General features: G+C 37.4%; 1 protein-coding gene across 3 annotated transcripts; it reads left to right on the top strand.

The window, feature by feature from the left end:
- The first annotated feature begins 136 nt into the window (after positions 1-136).
- On the top strand, positions 137-10,801 carry ACTR8 (actin related protein 8). Of its 3 annotated transcripts, none has more exons than XM_074836250.1 (13): positions 137-731; positions 968-1,138; positions 1,978-2,088; positions 3,001-3,105; positions 3,724-3,897; positions 4,458-4,551; positions 6,569-6,701; positions 7,020-7,173; positions 7,721-7,816; positions 8,407-8,547; positions 8,731-8,995; positions 9,296-9,459; positions 10,124-10,801. In XM_074836250.1, the coding sequence occupies exons 1-13, from the start codon at positions 609-611 to the stop codon at positions 10,265-10,267; spliced, it is 1,875 nt and encodes a 624-aa protein (XP_074692351.1). In that variant the 5' UTR covers positions 137-608; the 3' UTR covers positions 10,268-10,801. The 3 variants fall into 3 exon arrangements, with proteins under 3 accessions (XP_074692351.1, XP_074692353.1, XP_074692352.1); XM_074836252.1 differs by lacking the exon at positions 137-731 and adding an exon at positions 1,452-1,546 and having other exon boundaries at positions 1,008-1,138; XM_074836251.1 differs by lacking the exon at positions 137-731 and adding an exon at positions 1,475-1,546 and having other exon boundaries at positions 1,085-1,138.
- The last annotated feature ends 11,286 nt before the right edge of the window (positions 10,802-22,087 follow it).

A 22,087-nucleotide genomic window follows, 5' to 3' on the forward strand; every position in this document is an offset into this window, starting at 1 on the left:
TTAACGTAAGCACCTAAACAAAATCTGTGGGTTTTGTTGAGGTTAACAAAAGCAGCAATTAGCTGGCTTTTGCGAGGTACCTATGGTGAAATCCCCCCCTCCGGTGGTTCCCACTCCACATACCCAACACAGAGCTACTACCTCTTAAACTTGCTGTGTAACAGCAGTCTTCAGCGTGACAAACTCTTCCTCACCTCCACTCAAACCTCACATCTTCATGAAGGCACTTCCCGCCCACAGGTCAGGCGTGTACAGGTCACCGCTAGTTCTTCACGGGTGTCACAGGTGTATCAGCTGTGCTAATTTATTTCTCGCGTCGTCCGGAGGACTGTACTACCCTTCCTCCAACCCCACCAGCTGAGGGCGTTCGGCCGTTCCGAGGCGAGACCTCCTGCAGCGGCGGGGGCGCTCCCCAGGGTCTGCTAAACGCTGCTCGTCCCCTCAGCGCAGGGACCGGCGCAGCCGAGCCCCCTCCCGCCGAGCCCCCGCGCGGTACCTGCCCGAGGGGCGGTGCCGGGCGCGGGCCCGCCCGCTTCCGCCCCGCTTGAAGGCCGCGCTGGGCCCCGCAGGCGCCGCTTCCGCCTGGTGCGGCGGGTCCGGCGGGGAGCATGACCCAGGCGGAGAAGGGTGAGGCGGAGAACGGGAAGGACAAGGAGCGCGACCGGGAGCGCGAGCAGCGCGGTGTCAAGCGGCCCATCGTCCCCGCCGCCGTGCCCGAGTCCCTGCAGGAGGTGAGGCCGGCCCGGGGGTGGGCGGTGAGGGGCAGGGTCGCGGCGGCGGCTCCTCGGGGCGGCGCTCCCTCCCCTCCCCTCCCCTCCCCTCCCCTCCCCTCCCCTCCCCTCCCCTCCCCTCCCCTCCCGCCGGCCGAGCGGCCGCGCTGGGCCGGGGGGGCCCGGGCGCGGCCTTTGGAAGGCCGGGGCGGGCGCGGGGCCCCTGCTCACTGCCGTGCGCGTTGTGGTACTTTCAGCAAATACAGAGCAACTTCATCGTGGTGATACACCCCGGCTCGACCACTCTGCGGCTCGGTAGGGCCACGGACACGCTGCCCGTGGGCATCCCCCATGTCATCGCGCGGCGGCACAAGCAGCCGGGGCAGGCGGCCTACAGAGACAGCTGGCTCCTGAGGGACGGCCTCAATGTAAGCAGGGGCCGCCACCAGGGGCACGTCCTCCCAACTTGCTAAAATAGAGGTTTTAACTATGTATTTCTGTTGCATTTTTTAGTTGCGTAATGCATAGCTTCTCCTCCTGCATTATGTTTTTCCAGAGAAGAATGCTTCTCAAGACAAACTTTTTCCCTATTTAATGTGCTGTAGATGCCACCTTACTTAAGTCAGTAGATTTGCACCGGTCTGTGTTTGTTTTATTTATTTGCAATGAAGTATATCTAATCAATTCATAGGTTGAGGGTTTGTATACATTGATTTCTCTGTGGTCTGATACCTCACGCAGTATTTCTGTTTATGGAATGCCAGCTGTAGAACTAGAATTGGACTGCTTGGATATCATAGCAAGTAATTCTAGTCCAACCTGCTCAAAAAATATATGTAAGTGATCTTATTAATAATTTGAATCTGTACAAAAAGTCATTAATCAAATTAATGTCACTAATATTAAACCTCACCTTTAAATAATTGATATCTATTTAAATATTTTTGCTCCTACTTACTATTTCTGTAGTTAAATTGGTAGTGTCCTGAGCTCATCAACTCTGGAGATGAAGTCCAGCAGCCATTACAATCGGTTAAAAGATTCGAGTTGACTTAGACAAATAAGCGATGGGAACTGTAATATTAAAAAGTTGCTTTAAAAATAAGCATATGTTCATTGTACAACATGCAAACGTTCTGTCCTTTCTACAGCCTATCAACTCCAGTAATGATTTCATTGTTTTAATAATAGCTTCAGTATTACCAGCATACACACATGTAGTTAGAAAGTAAGTGTTTACATTGCATATTTGTGGGTTTTGTTTTAGAAACCTGAAAGTACTGAGCAGAGACAAAATGGCCTTAAAATGGTGGACCAAGCAATATGGTCCAAAAAGATGTCAAACGGTGCAAGGCGTATACCAGTGTCACCTGATCAGGTAACTCATTCTTAAGATTTGTATTAAGTTGTTAGTTCGTGTAGTCATTTGGTGTGATGCTGTGTTTTAGTGGACAAGAATAGATATCCTTTATACAGCTATGTATGACCTAATTCTGAAGATCTGAGGAAATGAAGATTTAAAATGGTTCTTTGAGGGCTGGGGTCAGGGGACGTTTCTTTTTTCTTTTGAAACAAAGAAATTGACTCAACAGTCAGAATCCAATATAACTGTTAAGCAGGTATTCTTTATTAGCAGCGCTGGGGTCGCCCTGGGGATTCTCCACCATAAGGGCTCCCAAGAACTAGCAAGGGACATCAGTTCACATACACATAAATCATACATACTCATTAGATTTCCTGGAAAGGGGTGTCTTATGATAATGAGTTCCCAGAATTCGTTTACATAGTCCAAGCATGCGTAGTAAAAATAGAGTGAGGGTCTACCATGGTCGAGGGAAGAAGTAAGTAGTCTTCTTCATGGTGTTTGCTAGTTGATCATCTTTCCTCAGCATGCACTGTGAAGTAAAGTCCAGGTGCCTTCTTCCTAAATTAGCAAAATCATCCTCCCTAGATAGGATCTCTGTCTCCTTTAGTTCAAGTCCCCCTTATCTTAGTTTGCCCGTTCTAGGAGTTGCCCAAGTGTCCACTGAAGGCTTTGAGTCTGCTATCAGTGATTTATGAACGGAGATCTAAACAGACAAAGACGCCTAGGGAAACAGTTAAGGAGTCCTTGGGAAACAAAAAAACCACAAGCAAAGCTTTGAAACAAACGAAGTCAAACACAAGCGAAGCTTGAATGCACCAGCAGTTTAGTCTTCAGAAATTCATTTGTTTGAGCCCTTTCACTTTCATGCATAAAAAATGACTGGTAAAATTCTTATCAACAGCATTTGTTTTGATTACATTTCAGGCCAGGTCATACAACAGACAGATGCGGCCAGCTATTTTAGATCACAGCTCTGGGGCCAAGTGGACAAACACATCAAATCATCCTGAATTTTTGGTAGGAGAAGAGGTAAGATTCATTTTCGTGCTGAAACGAGGCTTCGTATGATGTCTTAATGCAGCTGTGTAATCAGAGGCAGTTAGCTGTATGTTAGTATGTACTGAGAGACACATAAATTTAGTCAAACAACATATGAGAAGCTTTACTATGGACTAACTTACCATTCAGCAAGACCGGACAGTTTCCCCCATTTGTCTAACAAGTATCCTGGATCCTTTGCCACTATAAATTAGTGTTTCTGCTGGGACTAGGTGAGAGCTTTACCTGTGTCGTATAATTCAGACAAAAGCCAAGAAACTGATAGAAGGATCAGTACATAGAATCACTGCCGAGTAATTAGGTAATTCATGAGCTTCAAAGAGTCTTTAAATTATTTTAGTTACTAATTAGAGATAATGGAAAAATACACTGTTATGTTTGGTAGATGTCCATGGCTATGAAAATTCAAACAATTTAAACCATGTATTTAATGTCTTTTTTTATTTTAATGCTGTTAAAAATAAATCCACTGTATTGCTGTCACATCGGTCTGAGTGTCTTTTGTATCTGCTTCTGAAGTACTTCTCTAGTATTTGTTACTAATCTTCTTGGAAGAGCAATGCATAGAACATTGTCTCTTTTTTTCAGGCACTGTATGTTAATCCACTAGATTCTTACAATATACATTGGCCTATTAGAAGAGGGCAGTTGAATCTCCACACAGGACCTGGTGGCTCCCTCACTGCAGTATTAGCAGACCTTGAAGTTATATGGTCACATGCGATACAAAAATATCTGGAAATACCATTGAAAGACCTAAAGGTGAGCTGTGAGCATATGAATGTGGGCTGTATCCACTTCTGTAAATGTTACTATAAAAGAAAAGCAACCTGCTGTTATTGGTAGCTTCTTTCTTACTGGTGGTTTTCTTAACAAATAAATTCTTTCTGCTGGTGAGCATGGTTCCTAAGCCTTCTTTTGGAGTTTTGTCCATGTCTTTAAGACAAAAATTATTAGTAGAACTTCTAATAAGGAGGTTTGGAAATGTCATTATAGAAATTTCAGTCTTTGTCTGTTTGGGTTTGTTTTGTTGACTATACAGGAGGCAGCTGAGGAATGGTTACCTAATACTTGCATAATTTCTTGTCCCTGCTGAGTAGGTGTTTTTCTCATATCTGCTGTACTTCTAAACATTTTAGTGGCCTACAACTTTGTACTTACTTGAACTCATTTTTTAAAGTATTAAAAACCTTCCCCTTTACATAACTTTGCTTCTTTTAATAGTTTGTCTATAATGCTTTCTTCCTTAACATCGGGTATTCAAGAATGTAAAGAGAAACTTAATTTGAGAGCTGGCTTTAATTCACTGTTCTTATCTTCAGTACTACAGATGCATTTTACTAATTCCAGACATCTATAATAAACAACACGTGAAAGAACTGGTAAATATGATCCTAATGAAGATGGGCTTCTCAGGTAAAACCATACATAAGCAAGCACTTAATCATTAATAGTATAAAGATAGTTTTTTCATTTAAGGCACATTTTTGCATATCAGTCCCAGTTTGGCTGGGACTAGCACCTTTCACCTTTTGGTGTTGTCCCTTTTGATGGGGCAAAATGGGTGGGTAGCATTGAAACAAGTTTCTTAGTTTGCTATTATGTATTCCAGCAGTGGGCTTTGCACTTCAGCTGAGATAAAAGTCGCAACAGTCTGATTTCTCAAGTATTTCTAAAATGCACAGTGTTAACTCTACAGAGTATTAAGATTCTCTGACTTCAAAACAAAAGCATATGATGTAAGATGCTGCTACTGTCCTCTCTACAGGATGACATAGGAGGTTTCAGAGTTGGCTTAAGTGCATACACTAAATATAGAAGAGCAATAAAATTAAAAAAAAAAAAAAAGTAACTGTTAGCTGCTTCTGCATATTTGTTTTTAGACTGGAAAACCCTCCAATGGAGGAAAAAAAAAGGCAGTGCAGTTTCAGTTAAACTGCTGGAAGTTTCTAGCTAGTCTTCTGGAAAGAACTGCTGTAGTCTTAAATACCTTTCTCTGATTTCACATTTAGAGAAAACACAGAAAGTTATTAGGGATGGCACAGTTAACCCAACCATAGTTAATTTGACATACATCAGAGTAGTAGTACATGTGGTGCTGCAAAGTCATTTTTTCAGTATTAGTTATGCGAGGAATGAACAGGAAGGAGGCTTAAAAAGTGGACAAGAATAAGTTAAATGGTAGAGACTAGTCAAACAGTAAGTTATATATAAGATGTTGGAGATTAAAACTGCTGTTGTTTAATAATTAATCACTACAAAGTGCCAACAGTTTCCAAGTATTACTCCCAGCAGAATATGTGCTTAGATATTATTGTTTAAATAGTGAACCTGTTTAGCCTCTTCTGTATTTAATAGAAGATGCTCATTTTACAAAAAGACTTCCCATCTGAAAGAATTAAGAAGATGGTAAATGAACTCTGCAAAAAGACTGATCTCATGAGATTTAAATTTTGTTCAGATGCATATTTTTATATATATATATATATATATATGATACGATAAAACGAACAAGCCATATTGGCTGTCTTGGTTTTTGGTCAGAATGGTTCTAAATCATACTTTGATTCCTCCCCAGTTTTTGCATAGAAGGAATGTGAACAGTACCTAACAATACTATCTAAAAATGTACTGGCACTAGGATAGAAGAATTTGCCGTGGAAATGAGTTAGCTTCAGAGGAACTGGAACAATACTAAGAAAAAAATACAAAGCTTCATCTGATACATGAAAGGGAAAGTCAGAAAGTATCATTAATAACTCTTGAAAGTGCCATCTCCCAAATAATAATTTGGTGAAGAGCTGAACTAGTTATACAGCATAAGTAAATTCTCTTAATCTATCTAAAAACATTTGTCACTGAAACAGTAGTTTTACTTAGTCTTTGTCTATAACGCAGAGCTCGACCAAGCAGGTTTTTTCCTTCGCTGTCTAGAAGTACAGCCTGAAGCTTCCAGTAGTTCGTATGGGCTTGTGATACAAATACAAAGGTACTCTTTTACAGAGTAGATTGAAAGGAGAACAGAGCATGGAATTGGACCTTGTTTTATAACTCCTTAAAGAGCATGTCTAAAATGCTAATGGTAATGATGTTTGATTAAAACTAAAAGAAATTTAGGAAAATGCTTGATGTGCATCTGATAACCAAGACCCTGCAGTACACCCAAAACAAAGTCTGGCGGCGCTGTCTTTAATCTTGCAAAAAGTAAAAATATTTGAGTATAGGTGTCCACCCTGCTCTTAGCTTTTCTCAGGACTTTAAGGGCTTACCCGACAAAAAAATCTGTAAATCCCCCCCACCCCATCTTCACTAAATACACAGACTTTCAGTGCAGAGTCATGCTGTTAGAAGATTTTAAAAGCCATTAAGATGTCCTCTGAATGTCAGCAACATGGCTCTGGAGCTTGGATATAATTTTTTCTCCTACTGCTAGGAATTGTTGTACACCAGGAGTCTGTCTGTGCTACGTTTGGAAGTGGTTTAAGCAGTGCATGTATAGTAGATGTGGGAGATCAGAAGACAAGTGTTTGCTGTGTAGAAGATGGTGTTTCCCATCGCAACACCAGGTATCTTTTAATATGCAGTTATTATCAGCATGTACTTAGTTGTTTACCAAAGACTTGACTTTAAAAATGAGAAAAATTTTCTGTATACAGGGGTGTTTTACTGTGAGCCATGTATCAGGGTCATCATGTTACAATATGAACCTTAGAGAATTCTGGCATCTTTAAAAGAAGAAAACAGGCAGAACTGATACTGTGCTCTGCAACTATGTGGAAGGCATGGTCACAGCATGTCTGAAATGTTTCTTGTATTCCCATGCATGGTACTGTAGAAGGCCAGTATTTCAGCAAATAAATAAAATAATCTTCTCTGTGCTTTAGGCTGTGCCTTGCATATGGAGGATCTGATGTGTCAAGGTGCTTTTATTGGCTTATGCAACGAGCAGGATTCCCATACAGAGACTGTCAGCTAACTAATAAGTTGGATTGCCTGCTGCTTCAGCACCTAAAGGAGACATTTTGTCATCTAGACCAGGTGAGAAGAAAATAGTGTATTCTCCAAGTAATTTTTTTTTTTCTCCTTTACAGAATGCTACTCTGGGGAACCTTTTTGTGAGTCTACAATTCCTTGTAAATGGAATAGAATGAAGTATTTTATTCAGTAGAATATTGGCAAAGCTGGAGAAGCTTTAGGCTTGAAGTATTTGTAACTTGTTTTATTTTTCTTCTAATTGAAAGGAATCCCAGCTCTTAGAAAGGTAGTTGCTTTGTTCTTATTACTGAAAGAAGCTGACAGTAGCTGCATATTTGCTGTTTTTCAACTTCAGTTTTGTAGGATCTGCCAGCAGGTCTCTTCTTTTTGCACAAACTCTCATTATAGAGGTTTAGGCATGTAGAAAGCTGTTTTGGCAGATCATGCTACAGGGAAAAGACTTACAAAAGGATTCAAGAATAGGTAAATGTTCATAGTCTGAAAAGTTTTGTTACTTTTTGTTGTTTCCTACAGTTTAAATAGATTATGCAGTTTCTTATATCTCTTGTAAGAGATGCAGTTTTTTTATTTGCATTGTTTTTGACCTCAGGATATTTCTGGATTGCAAGATCATGAGTTCCAAATTCGACATCCAGATTCTCCAGCTTTATTATACCAGTTCCGATTAGGGGATGAAAAATTACAGGTGATTTTTTTTTTTTCTCAATTGCAAGAATTATATTCAGTGTTCAGGCTCAGCACCTCACTTTGTATCGGTCCAGTGCTAGTAATCCCACATGACTTACAGATTGTTCTTAACTTATGCTTGTTGATAGTTTTAAAATTAGTTACTATATGTATGAATGGGCTTAATGCAGCACTACAAGACTTCCTAACTAGCTTTAGGCAGAATGGTTGCAACTTCAACTGAATATGATAGTTATCCTTCACGTGCAAGGAATGAATACTAATTTTGCAAGTTGTTCAGCTCACCATTGAATTTTCTAATTTTGTAACAAACTGCATTTGAGTACTTATTTTATCATACAATGCCAGAATCTGTAAAGAAACTTTTATACCTGTACTTATATACACGTACAAGTCTATTTGCTGGGATTAATTTAAATTATACAAAGCTGAAGACACTTTAGCTGTTTACAAAAATATTTGGAAAAAATATACATTTAATTTTGAATTGTGAGAAAAGTAGAACAAGGTTTTTCTTTTTTTCTTTATATTAAGTGCCAAAAAAAAGAAAACCTGTAGTAAAACCATGCCAAATCTCTCATTCTTCAGGCTCCAATGGCTCTGTTTTATCCAGCAACTTTTGGAATTGTTGGACAAAAAATGACAACTTTGCAACACAGGTCACAGGGTGACCCTGAGGATCCTCATGATGAACATTATCTGCTAGCCACACAAAGTAAGCAAGAGCAGGTGTGTGAATGCTCATTTTATTTTTCATTATTATTTAATTGGGGAATAAAATCAGTTTGTTACCTGGGTCAGAAGCATTAAAGAATAAGTTTAGAGTAAGGAATTATGGATGTCTAGACAAGTCTTTAGAACTTTAGATCTTTCTGCTATTATAATAGTTCAACTTGTTTTCTCATTTTTAAGTCTGCAAAAGCTACAGCTGATAGAAAATCTATGTCAAAGCCTGGTGCATTTGAGGGAGACTTGAGAGGCCAAGCCTCGGACATTTCTGAGAGGATCTACCCACAAGAAGTGGAACTGGGATCTTCCCAGGGTGATTGTATGATATCTGGAAATGATTCAGAAGAACCTTTAACTGCACACATGTCCAGGAAAACAGCTATTTCTCAGTTTGAAGGCAAAGCCTTGGGCCTTGACAAAGCCATTCTTCATAGTATTGACTGCTGTGGTAAGAATCACATTTGTACAATTCTGTAAAATATGCATGTTAGTGTGGATTTATGGTAACTCGTATATTTTACCAAAGTAAGATGTATGTCCCTAAGTTTTACCATCTCTAGAGTAGCTGCACTTCTTTGTTGAGGTTTCTTAAGCTAGACATTTTGAATGTCCAGGAAATAGAAAAACAATTTTAAAAGCAAACATCCATTTCTATCTGGTTTGACTTGCAGTAAATCCTTTATAATACCAATACAGGCCATAATAACTTTAAAAGTCAGATACATTTATATATATCCATTCATTCCAGCGTCTGATGATACAAAAAAGAAGATGTACAGCTCTATCTTAGTAGTGGGAGGAGGCCTTATGTTTCATAAAGCTCAAGAGTTTCTTCAACACCGAATTCTGAACAAGATGCCACCTTCTTTCAGAAGAGTTGTTGAAAATGTTGAAGTCATCACAAGACCTAAGGTATACTGTTAACTCTTAGCTAAATGGTTAATAAACTACGATTTGGTTGAAATCTTTGAAAGATTAAAAAAAAATGTACTCTTTCAAAACTGCAGATTAGTTGAATATTTGTGGAGATTTAGGAGAGCTTTCAGCTCATAACATAACTCTCTCCCAGTTACAGGCAGGAAGTTGGAAGTATAGTAAGAGTGTCACTAAAATGTTTATTAACTGAAATGTTTATTAGCTAAAGGCCATATTCTTAAGCAGTTAGTACTGGTCTGTGAAGTTAACCTGTCTGTTCAACAAGAAATTGTGTTAGGGTTTATTATTAAGGTAAAAGAAAGTATGGCATTAAAAGAGCAATTTTCATTTCGCATTAATGAGGCAAAATTTCTAAAATCAAAACTTGAGTGTATTTCAGAGCCTCCATTGCTGAAGGCAGGATTTTCATGACACGTCTAGAAGGCATCTTTAAAAAAAAAAAAGTGACTCCTTGAAACATCTTAAATATCTTTTTATATTTCAATCTTGCTGCTTTTTCTGAATAATTTTGAAAAACTTTTCTCCTCCCCTCTCCCCCAAGATACTAAGTGGTAAATACTGTTGGAAAAATGAGGATACAACTTTGAGGACTATGCAAAATTAGACCAGTGATTGTGTACAATCTCTGTTTTGAATTTAGGATATGGATCCCCGCTTAATTGCATGGAAAGGAGGTGCAGTTTTAGCCTGTCTCGATACAACTCAGGAGCTATGGATATATCAGCGAGAATGGCAGCGCTTTGGTGTCAGAATGTTACGAGAGCGAGCTGCATTTGTATGGTAATGGATATGTTTACAGTGAAACCTGCTCCATTGAGGATGCCCTTTTTTTCCAGTGCAGATGTATTCATCTTCTGCTGTTAGATATTTTTGTATTTTATTAAAATTAACTTCAACTGAGATTTTTCCCAAAGTGGTGCAAAAAATCCTACTCATAGTGCATGTTACTTCAGCATTGCTATATGTCATCATTTCAATTGTATGCATTGAATTCTGTGTAGAGTATCACAGTCATCTCCAAATTAACTACATTTATATGATACAGGTTATGTATATTAAAATTGCACAATGTGGGACTTTGTGGTATAGAATATTGATATGGCAGATGTTAAGCCAAGATTCATTCCAGATACATGTACATAGAAGCAATATCTGAAGAGTGCAGGCTGTGAGTTTAATGCCTTATTCTGATTCCTGCTCTAATGTTACCAGGAGATGAAATTGTTACATAAGTGATCATCATGTAAAAAGTGAAATGGAGAACCTACAGTTCTGTGGGTATTTTGATTATATAATAAATTATATTATTCAGTGGAAAGACTTAAGAATTCAGAAGTGGAGCATTTTTTTCTTGCCTGTTTTCATCATCTAAAGCTGTTGTTAGCTTCTCCTTATCCATGGTAGTTATCCACCCTTTCCCCATTTAAAAAAATCCACTCTAACACACCCAAAAGAACTAGATGCATTTTTATATAACCCACATAAACCTCAATCCTGTGGTACAGGTACATGGGCTTTGCTTTTTCTTCCAACAAATAATTCTTAGAGTGCTATTTATGGGTGTTTTTATTCTGTAACAAAGGCTCCTGTCACCCCCAGATCACACCTCAAATCCATATCTGCAATTATAATCTAGATTAAACCTATTAAAACACTTCTAACAATGTAATAAATAATCAAAGACCAATAAATATAGTTTCTACAAAGCACACAAGAAAGAACTGGCTTCCTTTTAATCTGCTTTCATTAAAAATTCTAAAGAGAGAAGATAGTTCTATCCAAATTACGCTGTAATCTTATCTGAAACTATTTTACTGCAGGCTGTGGTTACATTCTTGTATTTTACTTAAGACTAGGACCTTTGGGCTCTCGTTTATTGAAGACCACATATAATACTTCAAATTTTACTCTGGTAAGCTTAGATGTCATTTCTGGTGGGCAATTCCCTTCAAAAGCACAATACTCATTTCAACTAAAACAGTAACATAGCCCCATCTGGAGTTTCCTAAGCAAACCTGAGAGAGTTTCTACTACAACGATACCTAAAAGGCGGTCTCCTTCATGTGATCTTAAGTCATCTAAAAGGATGCTTGCACCAAAACTCAAAAGAACAAGAATTACAGCAATACTAAAGTTCAAAAAAGTGAGAACTCTTACCTTGGTCTGTGATGACGCAAGCTACTGCAGCAATAATACTACAAGTAGAGCAGCAAGGAGAAAACACACAAGTCTTCCAACTGAATTGATTGTGAGAATCTCTATAAGAGAACCACCACTTTAAAACAAGTCTTGCGCCGCTGAAAAAGCTGTCCAGTTAATCAGTTATGGAAACGAGCATTTCCAATGTCCACACATGGAAGAGAAATTGTGCTGGAAGGTGATGCAAAATGGTTAATAATCACATTGAGAACTACAGAGCTGGTGACTAAGTCAAGTTTTCTTCTCTACTTTGAAAGAAACGGGACATACCAGTCTGAATCTGCTCCCTCCAAGTTCCTCCTGTGTTTCTGGAATGCATGTCCTCCTGCAGCCTGACATCTATCTCATCAGTTGTTCTCTTCTTGTGAGCAATAGGTACAAAATAACTAATTCCTGAACTGTGACATTCCTGTATTAAGTATAAAACATCAACTTTTAAGAGGAGGAAGATGAAAGGCAAATTTTGCCAAGGTTGGTATACGTAAAGTCATCTAAGACCAGGGTCATCTGCTTTTTAACAGGGTTTTGACATTCAAATATCTGTATACGAAAACATTTATTTTCCCAAATATTTGCAAACATACAGGGGAAAATCTGCTGAATATACATGATACATAATGCAACAGAAAATACTGAGCAGTTTCTGTTTAATTTGCATTGAATATTGGCTCAAGAATGATAAATACTTAGCCAACCATTGGCTTTCATCTGCATGCAGTTTGTTAGGTTTTTTGTAGGCCTGGGGTGGTCATATCCACACTTGGCAAAGTAAGGAATTACCTTAGAATAATCCCAATACACAGTTAAATGGGATTTCTGCACAGATTAATTCCTTTCATGTATTTCCTTCTGTACTACAGTTTGAGCTCCTGACAAGAGTACTGTGTTTCCTAAAACTGTTACCAGATTTTCTTGAAAGGTTGTTTCCTTACAACTGGTATGAATAACAAAACTGAAGAGCGTTTCACGAGGTAAGTAAGAATCTAAGAAAATTCAGTGTAAATATATCAGTATGTTTGCTTTAAGCTTTATAGCACAGGGCCGCTCTACAGAACAATATAGATTTAAATTACCACCATGAGAAGAGGCTTGATATCTACCAATTTGTAAGTAAAAAACAAATTTAATAAAAAAATTAAGTGATATACAGTGCTATTCTGTTAGTACAACTCTATACATCAATTAACTACATAAAAGCAAACACTCTTTTCACTGAAAATAAATAAAAAATCCTAGTATCCTCACAGAAATTCTAGTTTCATTTATCTATTAATGAAGTGAAATCCTAAAGAAGGGTATGGGAGGGAGAAAAAGTTCAAAGACATCACAAAAGCAGTCATTACTAAATTATATCATCTAATACTTAATTGCATTTCAAATTGCATTTAATAGGCCTTAAAACTATTATATATTCTTAACATCAGAATTATAGATAGTGCATACATTTATCTTTAAATCTAGTAGTCTAATATAACAAAACAGGGTGAATGGCTTAGGAATTACAAGCAAGGTGCGTTTGGTGTTAGTGAAGCCTAATTAACTAGTTACTATATGTTATGTTTTCATGTTCATTGATTCCTCTCATTCTGAACAAAATAATACTGTTTAAAAGCAGTCTCAAAAATAAAGAATATAATCTCAAAGAGTAAAATAACATTGTAACAGTGGAGCTGAGCTCTTCTGAAAGCAGCCACAGTTGGTTTAGACCATCTCAGTGTTTGCTGGCCAGCTCCACTGGTTTGAGTTCAGTGGAAGTATATGCCTCCTGCTGTGCTAATACAGAACTTAGAGAACTGTGCTTTCAATTTATTATGATTTAACAGAAAATTACCTTCGCTTCCACCTTTTTTTCAAGAAGTACTTCATACTTTTGACACTCATGAAGCAGTATTAAATATTCAAGCCCAAGACTGCTTGTTGTAAAATTCACTTCTATTTAGAAACAGTTATGCTTGGATTCCACAAACTTCCCGAAGTTTGAAAATATTTCAGTTTAAAATTGCTAATAACTACTGAAGTGATGAAATGCATTTCTGCTATAACTGTGCTCATGATAGGTACCATACACCATGCAGATGGCACCTTATACCCTAACAGAGTGTTTGTGCTTTTGAAGGGGCAAGTCAGAAGTGTTAGTTACAACAGGGACTCCCTGCAGTTGTTTGAATTCAGGCACTGTTGCTTGAAAATGTATGTGATAACAATATCTAGCCCATTAAACATCCAACAGATTTCAAAACAGTAGTACTTAGTATTAATGACACATTTGCATGCTCAAATCTGCAAGGAATTTGTTTAGTCTACTAAAGGTACTTTTGTTCATGTCATGTGTACCAACCAGTAACCAGACTAAATTCATCATCTCAGAGAAACAAAGAAAACTTCTCAATCCCATACTCATGGATTAAAATATGGCGTTATTATCTAAATTAACCTGGAGAGAATTCTCAAAATTCCCCTTTTAATGCCATGATTATGATAGAGGGAAAGATTCAGAAGTAGGTCTTAAACCCTATTCAATATTCAGGCAAAGATGATATTGTGAAACGCTTTTGAAGAGTCATTTTTCCCCCTTGAGTATGATGTCCATATGTATACATAGCACTTACCCATTTCAGTACAACTTTTGCTGTATTTCTAAAAAATAAAAGTAGTTTCACCTCATAGAATATTAAACACAGAAAGCTTCTGTGACAATCATTTCTCTGAATAAAACTTCAGCATTTGTCATGTACTTGATCCTTTGGCCCATTTACAGAACTAACACCAGAGACTGTAATATCTTTCTCAATTTGTTTCATTCAGTTCATGCCATGCTCATCACTCTAAAGCAAAAGAAATCCAAGTCATTAAAGCACAAAACATCGAAGTAATACTCTGTGCTTTTTCGCTCTCCACTCAGTCACAGGTATACTTCCATAGTGTCTTTGTACCCTGTCTGTCCTTGCAGCTCTAATAAAGTGATTTTCAGTCTTTTCATTGCAGGCCTAAAAACATCTCAGTGGAGGCAGAAAATCCTATGTAAAATATATTCTAACAAGTGTGGTCCCAGATCTGGGAACCAGAATTCATAATTCTGCTGGGGAGAAGTGGATTCTGAAGTTTTATAGGATACTATAATTTCTCACCCTTCCCATCTCCACAGGCTATAAGCTACCTTTATGTCCCCTGCACTCCACAGATAACACCTATGTTACCTTTTGTGAGAATATCAGTAAGATACTCTCATCCCTAGACTCCAAACATTTTTTCCCAGCTTGTATTTAGCTTTGACATCCACTGCTTTTGTTTCTAACACAAAGAAAGGTTTGATGCCCAAAAGCTTAGCTGTTTTTTCCTCAACATAGTACTTTTGCCTACAAGCCCTGCCCTGTCCATGGTTCCCAATGGCATAGCAACTTGTGGATTTATGACTGCAACGACGTCATCAACAAATAAAAAGCTTTACTGAACATGTATTTTGCTTCTTAGAGGGGCTGGCTGCATTCACTGCAACAATGCACCCAGAGCCACAAAGTCAGTTAATACATTGGTCAACCCAGAAGAAAATACCTCTATTGATTTAGAAGCATATAGGTTTATACAAACCAATCTCTTCAGAACAATTATCTATCTTAAACATTGATGGTTAACCTGAAAGGCAGTAGGGTACATTTTATTTGCTCATGCCACATTTCTGGCATTGCCCTCTGCAGCTAATTTTCTTATCCCCTTAGGATCTCCACCAGCCACTGTGACTTACCATCTGTGCTGAGGCTCCAACTTACATTCACGAAATAGGACTGAAATTGTGTTTCAACTTCTTTTTCAATCAATACAGCAATGAGATGACAAAGATCTGCTGGTGCAATGCTGTACCACTTTCTCAGCTCAGGAGCAGAACCCTGTGAAGCAATATAGCCAGGAATTAAAATAGGCTGATCACAGCTAACATATCCCCATCTGTCTGTTAGTCTCTGGATTGCATGTTTACCTGGTGTTGGGGAAAAATAAATAAATAAATAAAAACAATCACACTTTGAATTCTGAATTTCAGTTATCAGTTTATGAATAAAAAAGCCATTCTTCTCCCATTCACCCAGAAAAATCTCTCTCTGGAAATCACAGAATGAAGAACCTCACGTTTACTCCCTTTCTTGTTTAGCTAGATGAAAACTATTTGTCTCAAGCTGCAGTGACTGATAAAAATCAAGAGAGATATAAGCAGATAAAGTTATAGTACTAGCATAAGTTTGTAGATCCCATGTTTGTGGGATGTTTTCTGTACCAGTACCATATATATCATACACATATCTCTTTCACTATACATAACGTGAAAATATTTCTTGTAAAAGAAACTAAGCCATACTTTTTAAAAGTACAGAAAATGTATACTTTGCAAAATGAAATAGCCCTGGGACTCGTGAACTAATCCTGTGTCTCTGGCAATGCAATGAACTGAAACAGTCAGAACAGCAGCATTCCTTTGGATGGACCCGAAGTTATGCAGCAAACATGGAACCCCTCCTCTGCAGAACCGGGCAATGCCCCTTATCTGACGAGTCTGTCAGGGAGAAGTTGGGAGGCAACTAGAAATCTGTCTGAGAAGGGAGGTAAGTTCCTGGGAGAACTGAGACGTGGAAGAGTAATTTAACTGTAATCTGTTTTATCAGGGAGACAGCAAGAAAGAGAGAGAGAACTTAAAGAAGGATGGTGCAACAAAGTAAAGAAATGTAAAGAAAGTATGCCACTTTGTTTTAGCAATCACAGATTAGAAATTGGATTTTTTAAAAACTCTCTATTTGTACATACATGTTTCTAAGCCACACATAACAAACTATAAGAAATAAGTGTTACTTTTTTTAAATGCACAAATTCAGCAGTCATAGCTACATAAAGACAGTATTCTCTGGGATCTTTAGTATTTTCAATCTCCCAGCTTTAAAGAAATAACATTAATTTGAAGACAGAAATCACACTTTCAGTTTCCTCTAGCTACAGGTATGCCCTTGACCTATTAAAACATACATGACAAAATAAATTCTCCTTTTGCTTTGCACATCTGGTAGGATTTTTGTATCTAATTAGCTTTATTATCTTCTTATATGGCTGATTTCTTCTTGCAGCAAACATGCACATACCAACAGAAAAGAAAAATCCATACTGTTTGATGTTTGGGTTGTTTTGTTGGGGGGAGGGGTGTTGTTTATGGTGGGTTTTTTTGCTGAAGGCACAACAACTTGGTTTTCTCTCAGAAAATGACATTAAGTTATTGTTAAATTAATTTCCAGCAAATTCCTGAGCCAGAAGTATACAAGTGTGCTCACAGATAACAAAGGAACAAGGGGAGAACAAAGTAACAAGATCACTACAAACAGCATGACAAGCCATAGTCACCACTCAGCAGTTACACAGCTTCTGGATAGCTTTTTTTTTTTTTTTTTAAATGGTGCTTAGAGGCTTCAGCACAGAACTTAAAAGAATAAAGATAGCTCTAGCTTCTTATTCAAACCCTTGAGACTGCAAGTAAGGCGGACATCTTGGAAAATAGACTCTTTATTTTATATTTGTGTAGTACCTATCAAAAAAATATCTGGACTGTAAGGACAGATCATAAGGAAGGAAGAATATATCAAAACTTCTAGACATTTTATGTACTAAGGGATATTTTCCTATAATAGGTAGGAGTTACTGCTTCGGCTCTACGCTACCATCCTATTCTTCAGAAAAGAGCTGACACCCTTCCTTTTAAAAGACGGATTATCATGTTTAAAACACTGATTACTGTCAACATTTGAGACTTGTTTGTCTTGGGGGTCAAACATTACTGAACTAGAGGCTATCTTGATAATACCAAGTACTGACTTTGAACTCAGCAAGTTTCCTTCTTTAGGACAAATCCTTTAGGATAAATGTAATCTTGCTAAGGTGAGTGACCTCTCCTCACAACAATTTTAAAGGAAAGAAACCTGATTAGTAAAGCTGAGCATAGCAGCTATGGATTCAAGCCATTACTCCATACAGAAATAGAAGCCACCCAACTGTAGCCACCATCTGTAGCCACAGTAGCATCCATTTTCCTTCTAGTGCATGAAGAATCATTTTCACTTGATGTCTTCAAGTCAGTGTAAGAAACTGTTCATTTGCTTTTGATGCAGAATAGACAGGAAAAAGAGGAAGGTGGATGAATTTCCCCTTCTTGTATCTTACTGGTTTAGCTTGTCTCCTGCCACTACAGCTGCTCAGTACCAAATTCAGCAGGACACAAGCCACCAGACTCATCTCCATTGATAAAAATGATACAATCTCTCCAGTCTGGGTAGAATTGCTTTTTCTTCCCCAAACCAACTTCATTATGAATCATTCGTAGCCTAAGCTGTATGCCAAGACCTTTAATTATCCTTTTTTTACCAAGCAATTTACATCTCGGTGTTTCCCCCCACCCATGCGCCACACCATCACTCCCATGGGCAAAGTTTCAAAGCACCAAAGAAAAGCCTGATGCATTTAGCCTGAAAGTTAGTAAATACAGAAAGAAATAACTTACAATATGGAGAAAAACATACAGGTGACAGCACAACACAGAACCAGATGTTCACTCCCTGATATGCTTAACACTGTTATAACTCTCTTCAAACCTTGGTCAACAGGAGATTGAATAGATAAAATGGAATAATTTAAAACTTTTACTGTTTTGTTGCCTTCTCTGAAAGGTCGTAGTGCTGATGAAGAAAGCGGTGGAGTACAACAGGCAATGACAAGTGCCCATTTCTAATCCTGATAGTTTTTTCAACCTTAATCTATCCATGTATTAGATGAAAATAATGGGTTGATAATCAGCTTTACTTCCCAGAAGGTCTGATCTTTTACATGTATTTCCCTCCTTTCACAAACACAGGTTTGGAGGTTTTTTTAACTTTAATCTTTAAGTTAGAACATTGGGTCTGTGTACCAGACAGATTGTGCAATGTCAAAACTTTAACAGACCAAATTTAACATCAAGTGGTTGAAAGTTGTCTTAGCCTGATTGTTAAAACCTCTGTGTTTCCCACTTTTTTTTAACAATGACAATAAATTAATGTTTTGGAGTTAATATTGTTACAATTTTAGCCCTCTTGCAAAAGATAAGACTTGATATTCCTTATATCTCTTACATAAAGGAATACAGCTGAAGAAAATTCCATCACCAAGAAAACGCATTTTCATGTTAAACTGAAACAGTAGACAAGGTCAAACTCCTGAGCACCATTTCAGAAATGATTGCAAAAAAACTGTAAGTTTAGATATTTGTATAAGCTGTAAAACTACAGAACTACATTTTAACTTACTGGTAGTTCCAAAAATGCAAAAATACGCTTTAATTTTGAGCAAGAAATTTTATTCAATTACTGATTGATTTTAAATGTTGTGTTTAGTTATTTATATTGGTAAGTATTATTATGGTAAGTAACAAAATTGTAAAACCATTTGATAAATGTAAAACAAGGATTTTTCTAATATGTTATATTGCTTACAATTTAGTGAAGCTAACTTTAATTGTTAAATTTCAGAGGTTTGAACCTGCACTTTTCATTGAAAGACAAACAAAAATTACTCAGCTCCATGGACTACAAAGATATATTATTTGACTTTTGAATAAGTGCATCTTATCCGTACATGAATCTCAGCTCTGCAGATGCTGGCTGTCTGAACAGAGCTGAAAAACTGCTGCACGATTGTAAGACATTGGGGCCAAGAACACATACCGACAAGTTACTGGAAAATAAAAAACTTGAAGAAAACTGAAACCTTGTCCAGGTGACAACTGCTATTCTGTGGCTTTTGGGGATTAGAAAAACTAACCTGAGGCTATCTTTGTTAGGTTTTCAAGGACTTCCTTGCTGAATTATACAAACATTAAAAACTCGTGAAGCAATTCCTCAATATGACTGTGTATTCAAATTAAAATGAAAGAAGTTTTGCTGTGAGCAAAATTATGTGCAAGTAAAACATCAATCCCTTCTAAATCTCAAGGAACATCTACTACTTCTATAAATCCACACAGGAGCCTTATCTGCAGTGAGACTGCTTGACTCGATTTTACTACACATTAAAAACTTCTGTTGAAGGAGGCTTCATGAGGAAAATGGGGAGATCTGTTTCTTTATGAGGTATTAAAACCCTTAACAGATTGTTCTTTTCCTGTTCATATTTTTGTTAGATCAACAAATCTAAACTCTTCCCCCCATCCTCAATGAATTCTTTAGTGAATTAAGAAGCTGTAAAGAAAATATTCTTAGTCCTCATCTGAAGGCATTAAACTTCTTGAATCTTTATCACAGCTTTTACTTCAGGTATTTTGGTTTGCTCTCCAGGTTTTTGAGCAGAAGACAATATACAATGCAACACATGCTTCTTTTGCCTCAACACTAGTTTATACACTTGGCTTCTGCAACAGTCTTTTTGTCAATGACTCTCTAAAGCAAAACCAGGCCATACATCTTTTTGACTAAAACTGAGCAGAAAGACCATCACATCAAATGCTTATTAGTATCTCTTATCCTAAATCGTTAGCTTTACTCAATTTTCACGTGCTATTTTTAACATTTTTCTTTTAAGGATTATTCACCTCACAGTGATCAGATATGATTCTATTAATACAGTTATGGGAACTAAGCACATTTTATGTTGCTTTTTTTATCACTGACCATGAATAAACATTTCCATTAAGGTTTTCTCTTATATCCATCAATATTTTGATGCCCAGTTGATGAAATTAGGTGTTGATCCCACTGAAGTAAACTAAGTTATTCCAGTGTAAAAAAAGATGTAACAGAAAAATCCACACCCTCTCTCCAAAACTAAGAAATCAGCATTCATATTTTTCACATGACAGCCCGTTGGTTGAATAAGGCAGAGAAGGACAACTTGCACACTTTAATTTACTTTGATACTGCTTTCAGTTTTACAGCCAAACATTGTGCTAACTCAAAAACCTCTATCTTCTGCTGCAACAGTGTAATGAAGTATCCTACAGAATTCTGTAGCCATTAATGTAGCTATTAAAGAAGGAATATTAACGGATTCCTAGATAACTAATAGTGCCATTTGTTCAACTCACTTGTTCAGGATATAAACATTAGTAAGTTTATTGACACTTTCTAAACATGTCTAAGTCCCACTCTCTAATAGGACTAACGTTAGCAGGGCAGCAGCCAGTATTGCTTACAAAAAATCACCCACCTCTATTCTAATGCATACATACCTTGAATTGCATGGTGACTGCCAATGACACTTGCTTTCACATTCCTACAAATATTTAACGAAAAAGTGAAACATCAACTTCTGTTCTCAATTGAAATTCAAATTCAAGGATGCAAACATACTCCTAAGAGCAAAATTTATCCATAATGTATTTAATGAAATGTGATAACATGAAATTTTGAGTGTCTCTTTAAAAGGAGATTACATTACAAAATTAAGGTAAGAATATCATTATATTTTACAACTATATGTACTTTTCATCACAAAGATTTTAAAGTACTTTAAAGAAATATTTAGGTACCACAGCCACTTTTGAGGTTTAATAGATGAGAAAAGCAACCATTAACTGTACTTTGTGAAAGTGATTATTATCCATTTTGTGAGAACAATGGAGAAAAAACTGTATTAACTGCCATAAAAATAAAAGGATGCTATATATTTTGAAGTTTACATGGTCTCTGCAACAGTATTTGAGCAGTTTACTAAGAACAGCTCAGGGAACATATTCATTAATATTTAAGCCCCAAGTGAAAATGAAGAATTGAAGGAGAGACATTGAGCAACTTTCTCAAAGTGAAGGCCAAAGAGCTCAAACATAGAAACAAACCCTAAATCTCAAGTTTTCCACTGTATCCCTATTTGTGCCATTGAGTACTAGCCTACCTATGAATGACCAGTAACATGTAGGTCCATGCTACACATGGTCAGTGTGCCAAGTGACAAGATTCAAATAATTAGACACAGAAGCTTAAATTTTGTACAATCAGGTCAACAACACAATACATCAACCACAGATAGGCCTTGCATGTACACACATACATCTAGTATTTATTTGCAGCCTTCATCATTACACTTATTCCAGTCACGCAAGGGCAATTTTTTAGCATTTCTCATGGAAATTTCTTACAGAATGCCTTACTAATAATGGATATATTTTTTCCTGTACTGTCAACATGGCTGAAAAGAGACAGGTGCCTTTTTGCTGTATGCTTACAAGTAGGATTGACTCAACAAGCTGGAAGCTCTGTCTCCATGCTAGTTTGGAAGATCCAAACAGGGCAGTTCTAGAAAATGGAAACTGAAAGTAATAATGAAAACACTGTTAAAAAAAAAAAAAAAAAAAAAAGTCAGTGTGCAGCAGGGCACTGCATGACAGAAAATGGGTGAGGACAGTACTGGAGAA

The sequence above is a fragment of the Strix aluco genome, chromosome 11 (assembly GCF_031877795.1).
Source record: "Strix aluco isolate bStrAlu1 chromosome 11, bStrAlu1.hap1, whole genome shotgun sequence".
Classification (NCBI taxonomy): Eukaryota; Metazoa; Chordata; class Aves; order Strigiformes; family Strigidae; genus Strix; species Strix aluco.

Coding starts and splice junctions, on each gene's coding strand:
- ACTR8 (XM_074836250.1), top strand. CDS start 609: ATGACCCAGGCGGAGAAGGGTGAGGCGGAGAACGGGAAGGACAAGGAG. Junction 4,552..6,568: donor AATGAAGATGGGCTTCTCAG/GTAAAACCATAC, acceptor TCCTACTGCTAG/GAATTGTTGTACACCAGGAG. Junction 8,548..8,730: donor CACAAAGTAAGCAAGAGCAG/GTGTGTGAATGC, acceptor CTCATTTTTAAG/TCTGCAAAAGCTACAGCTGA.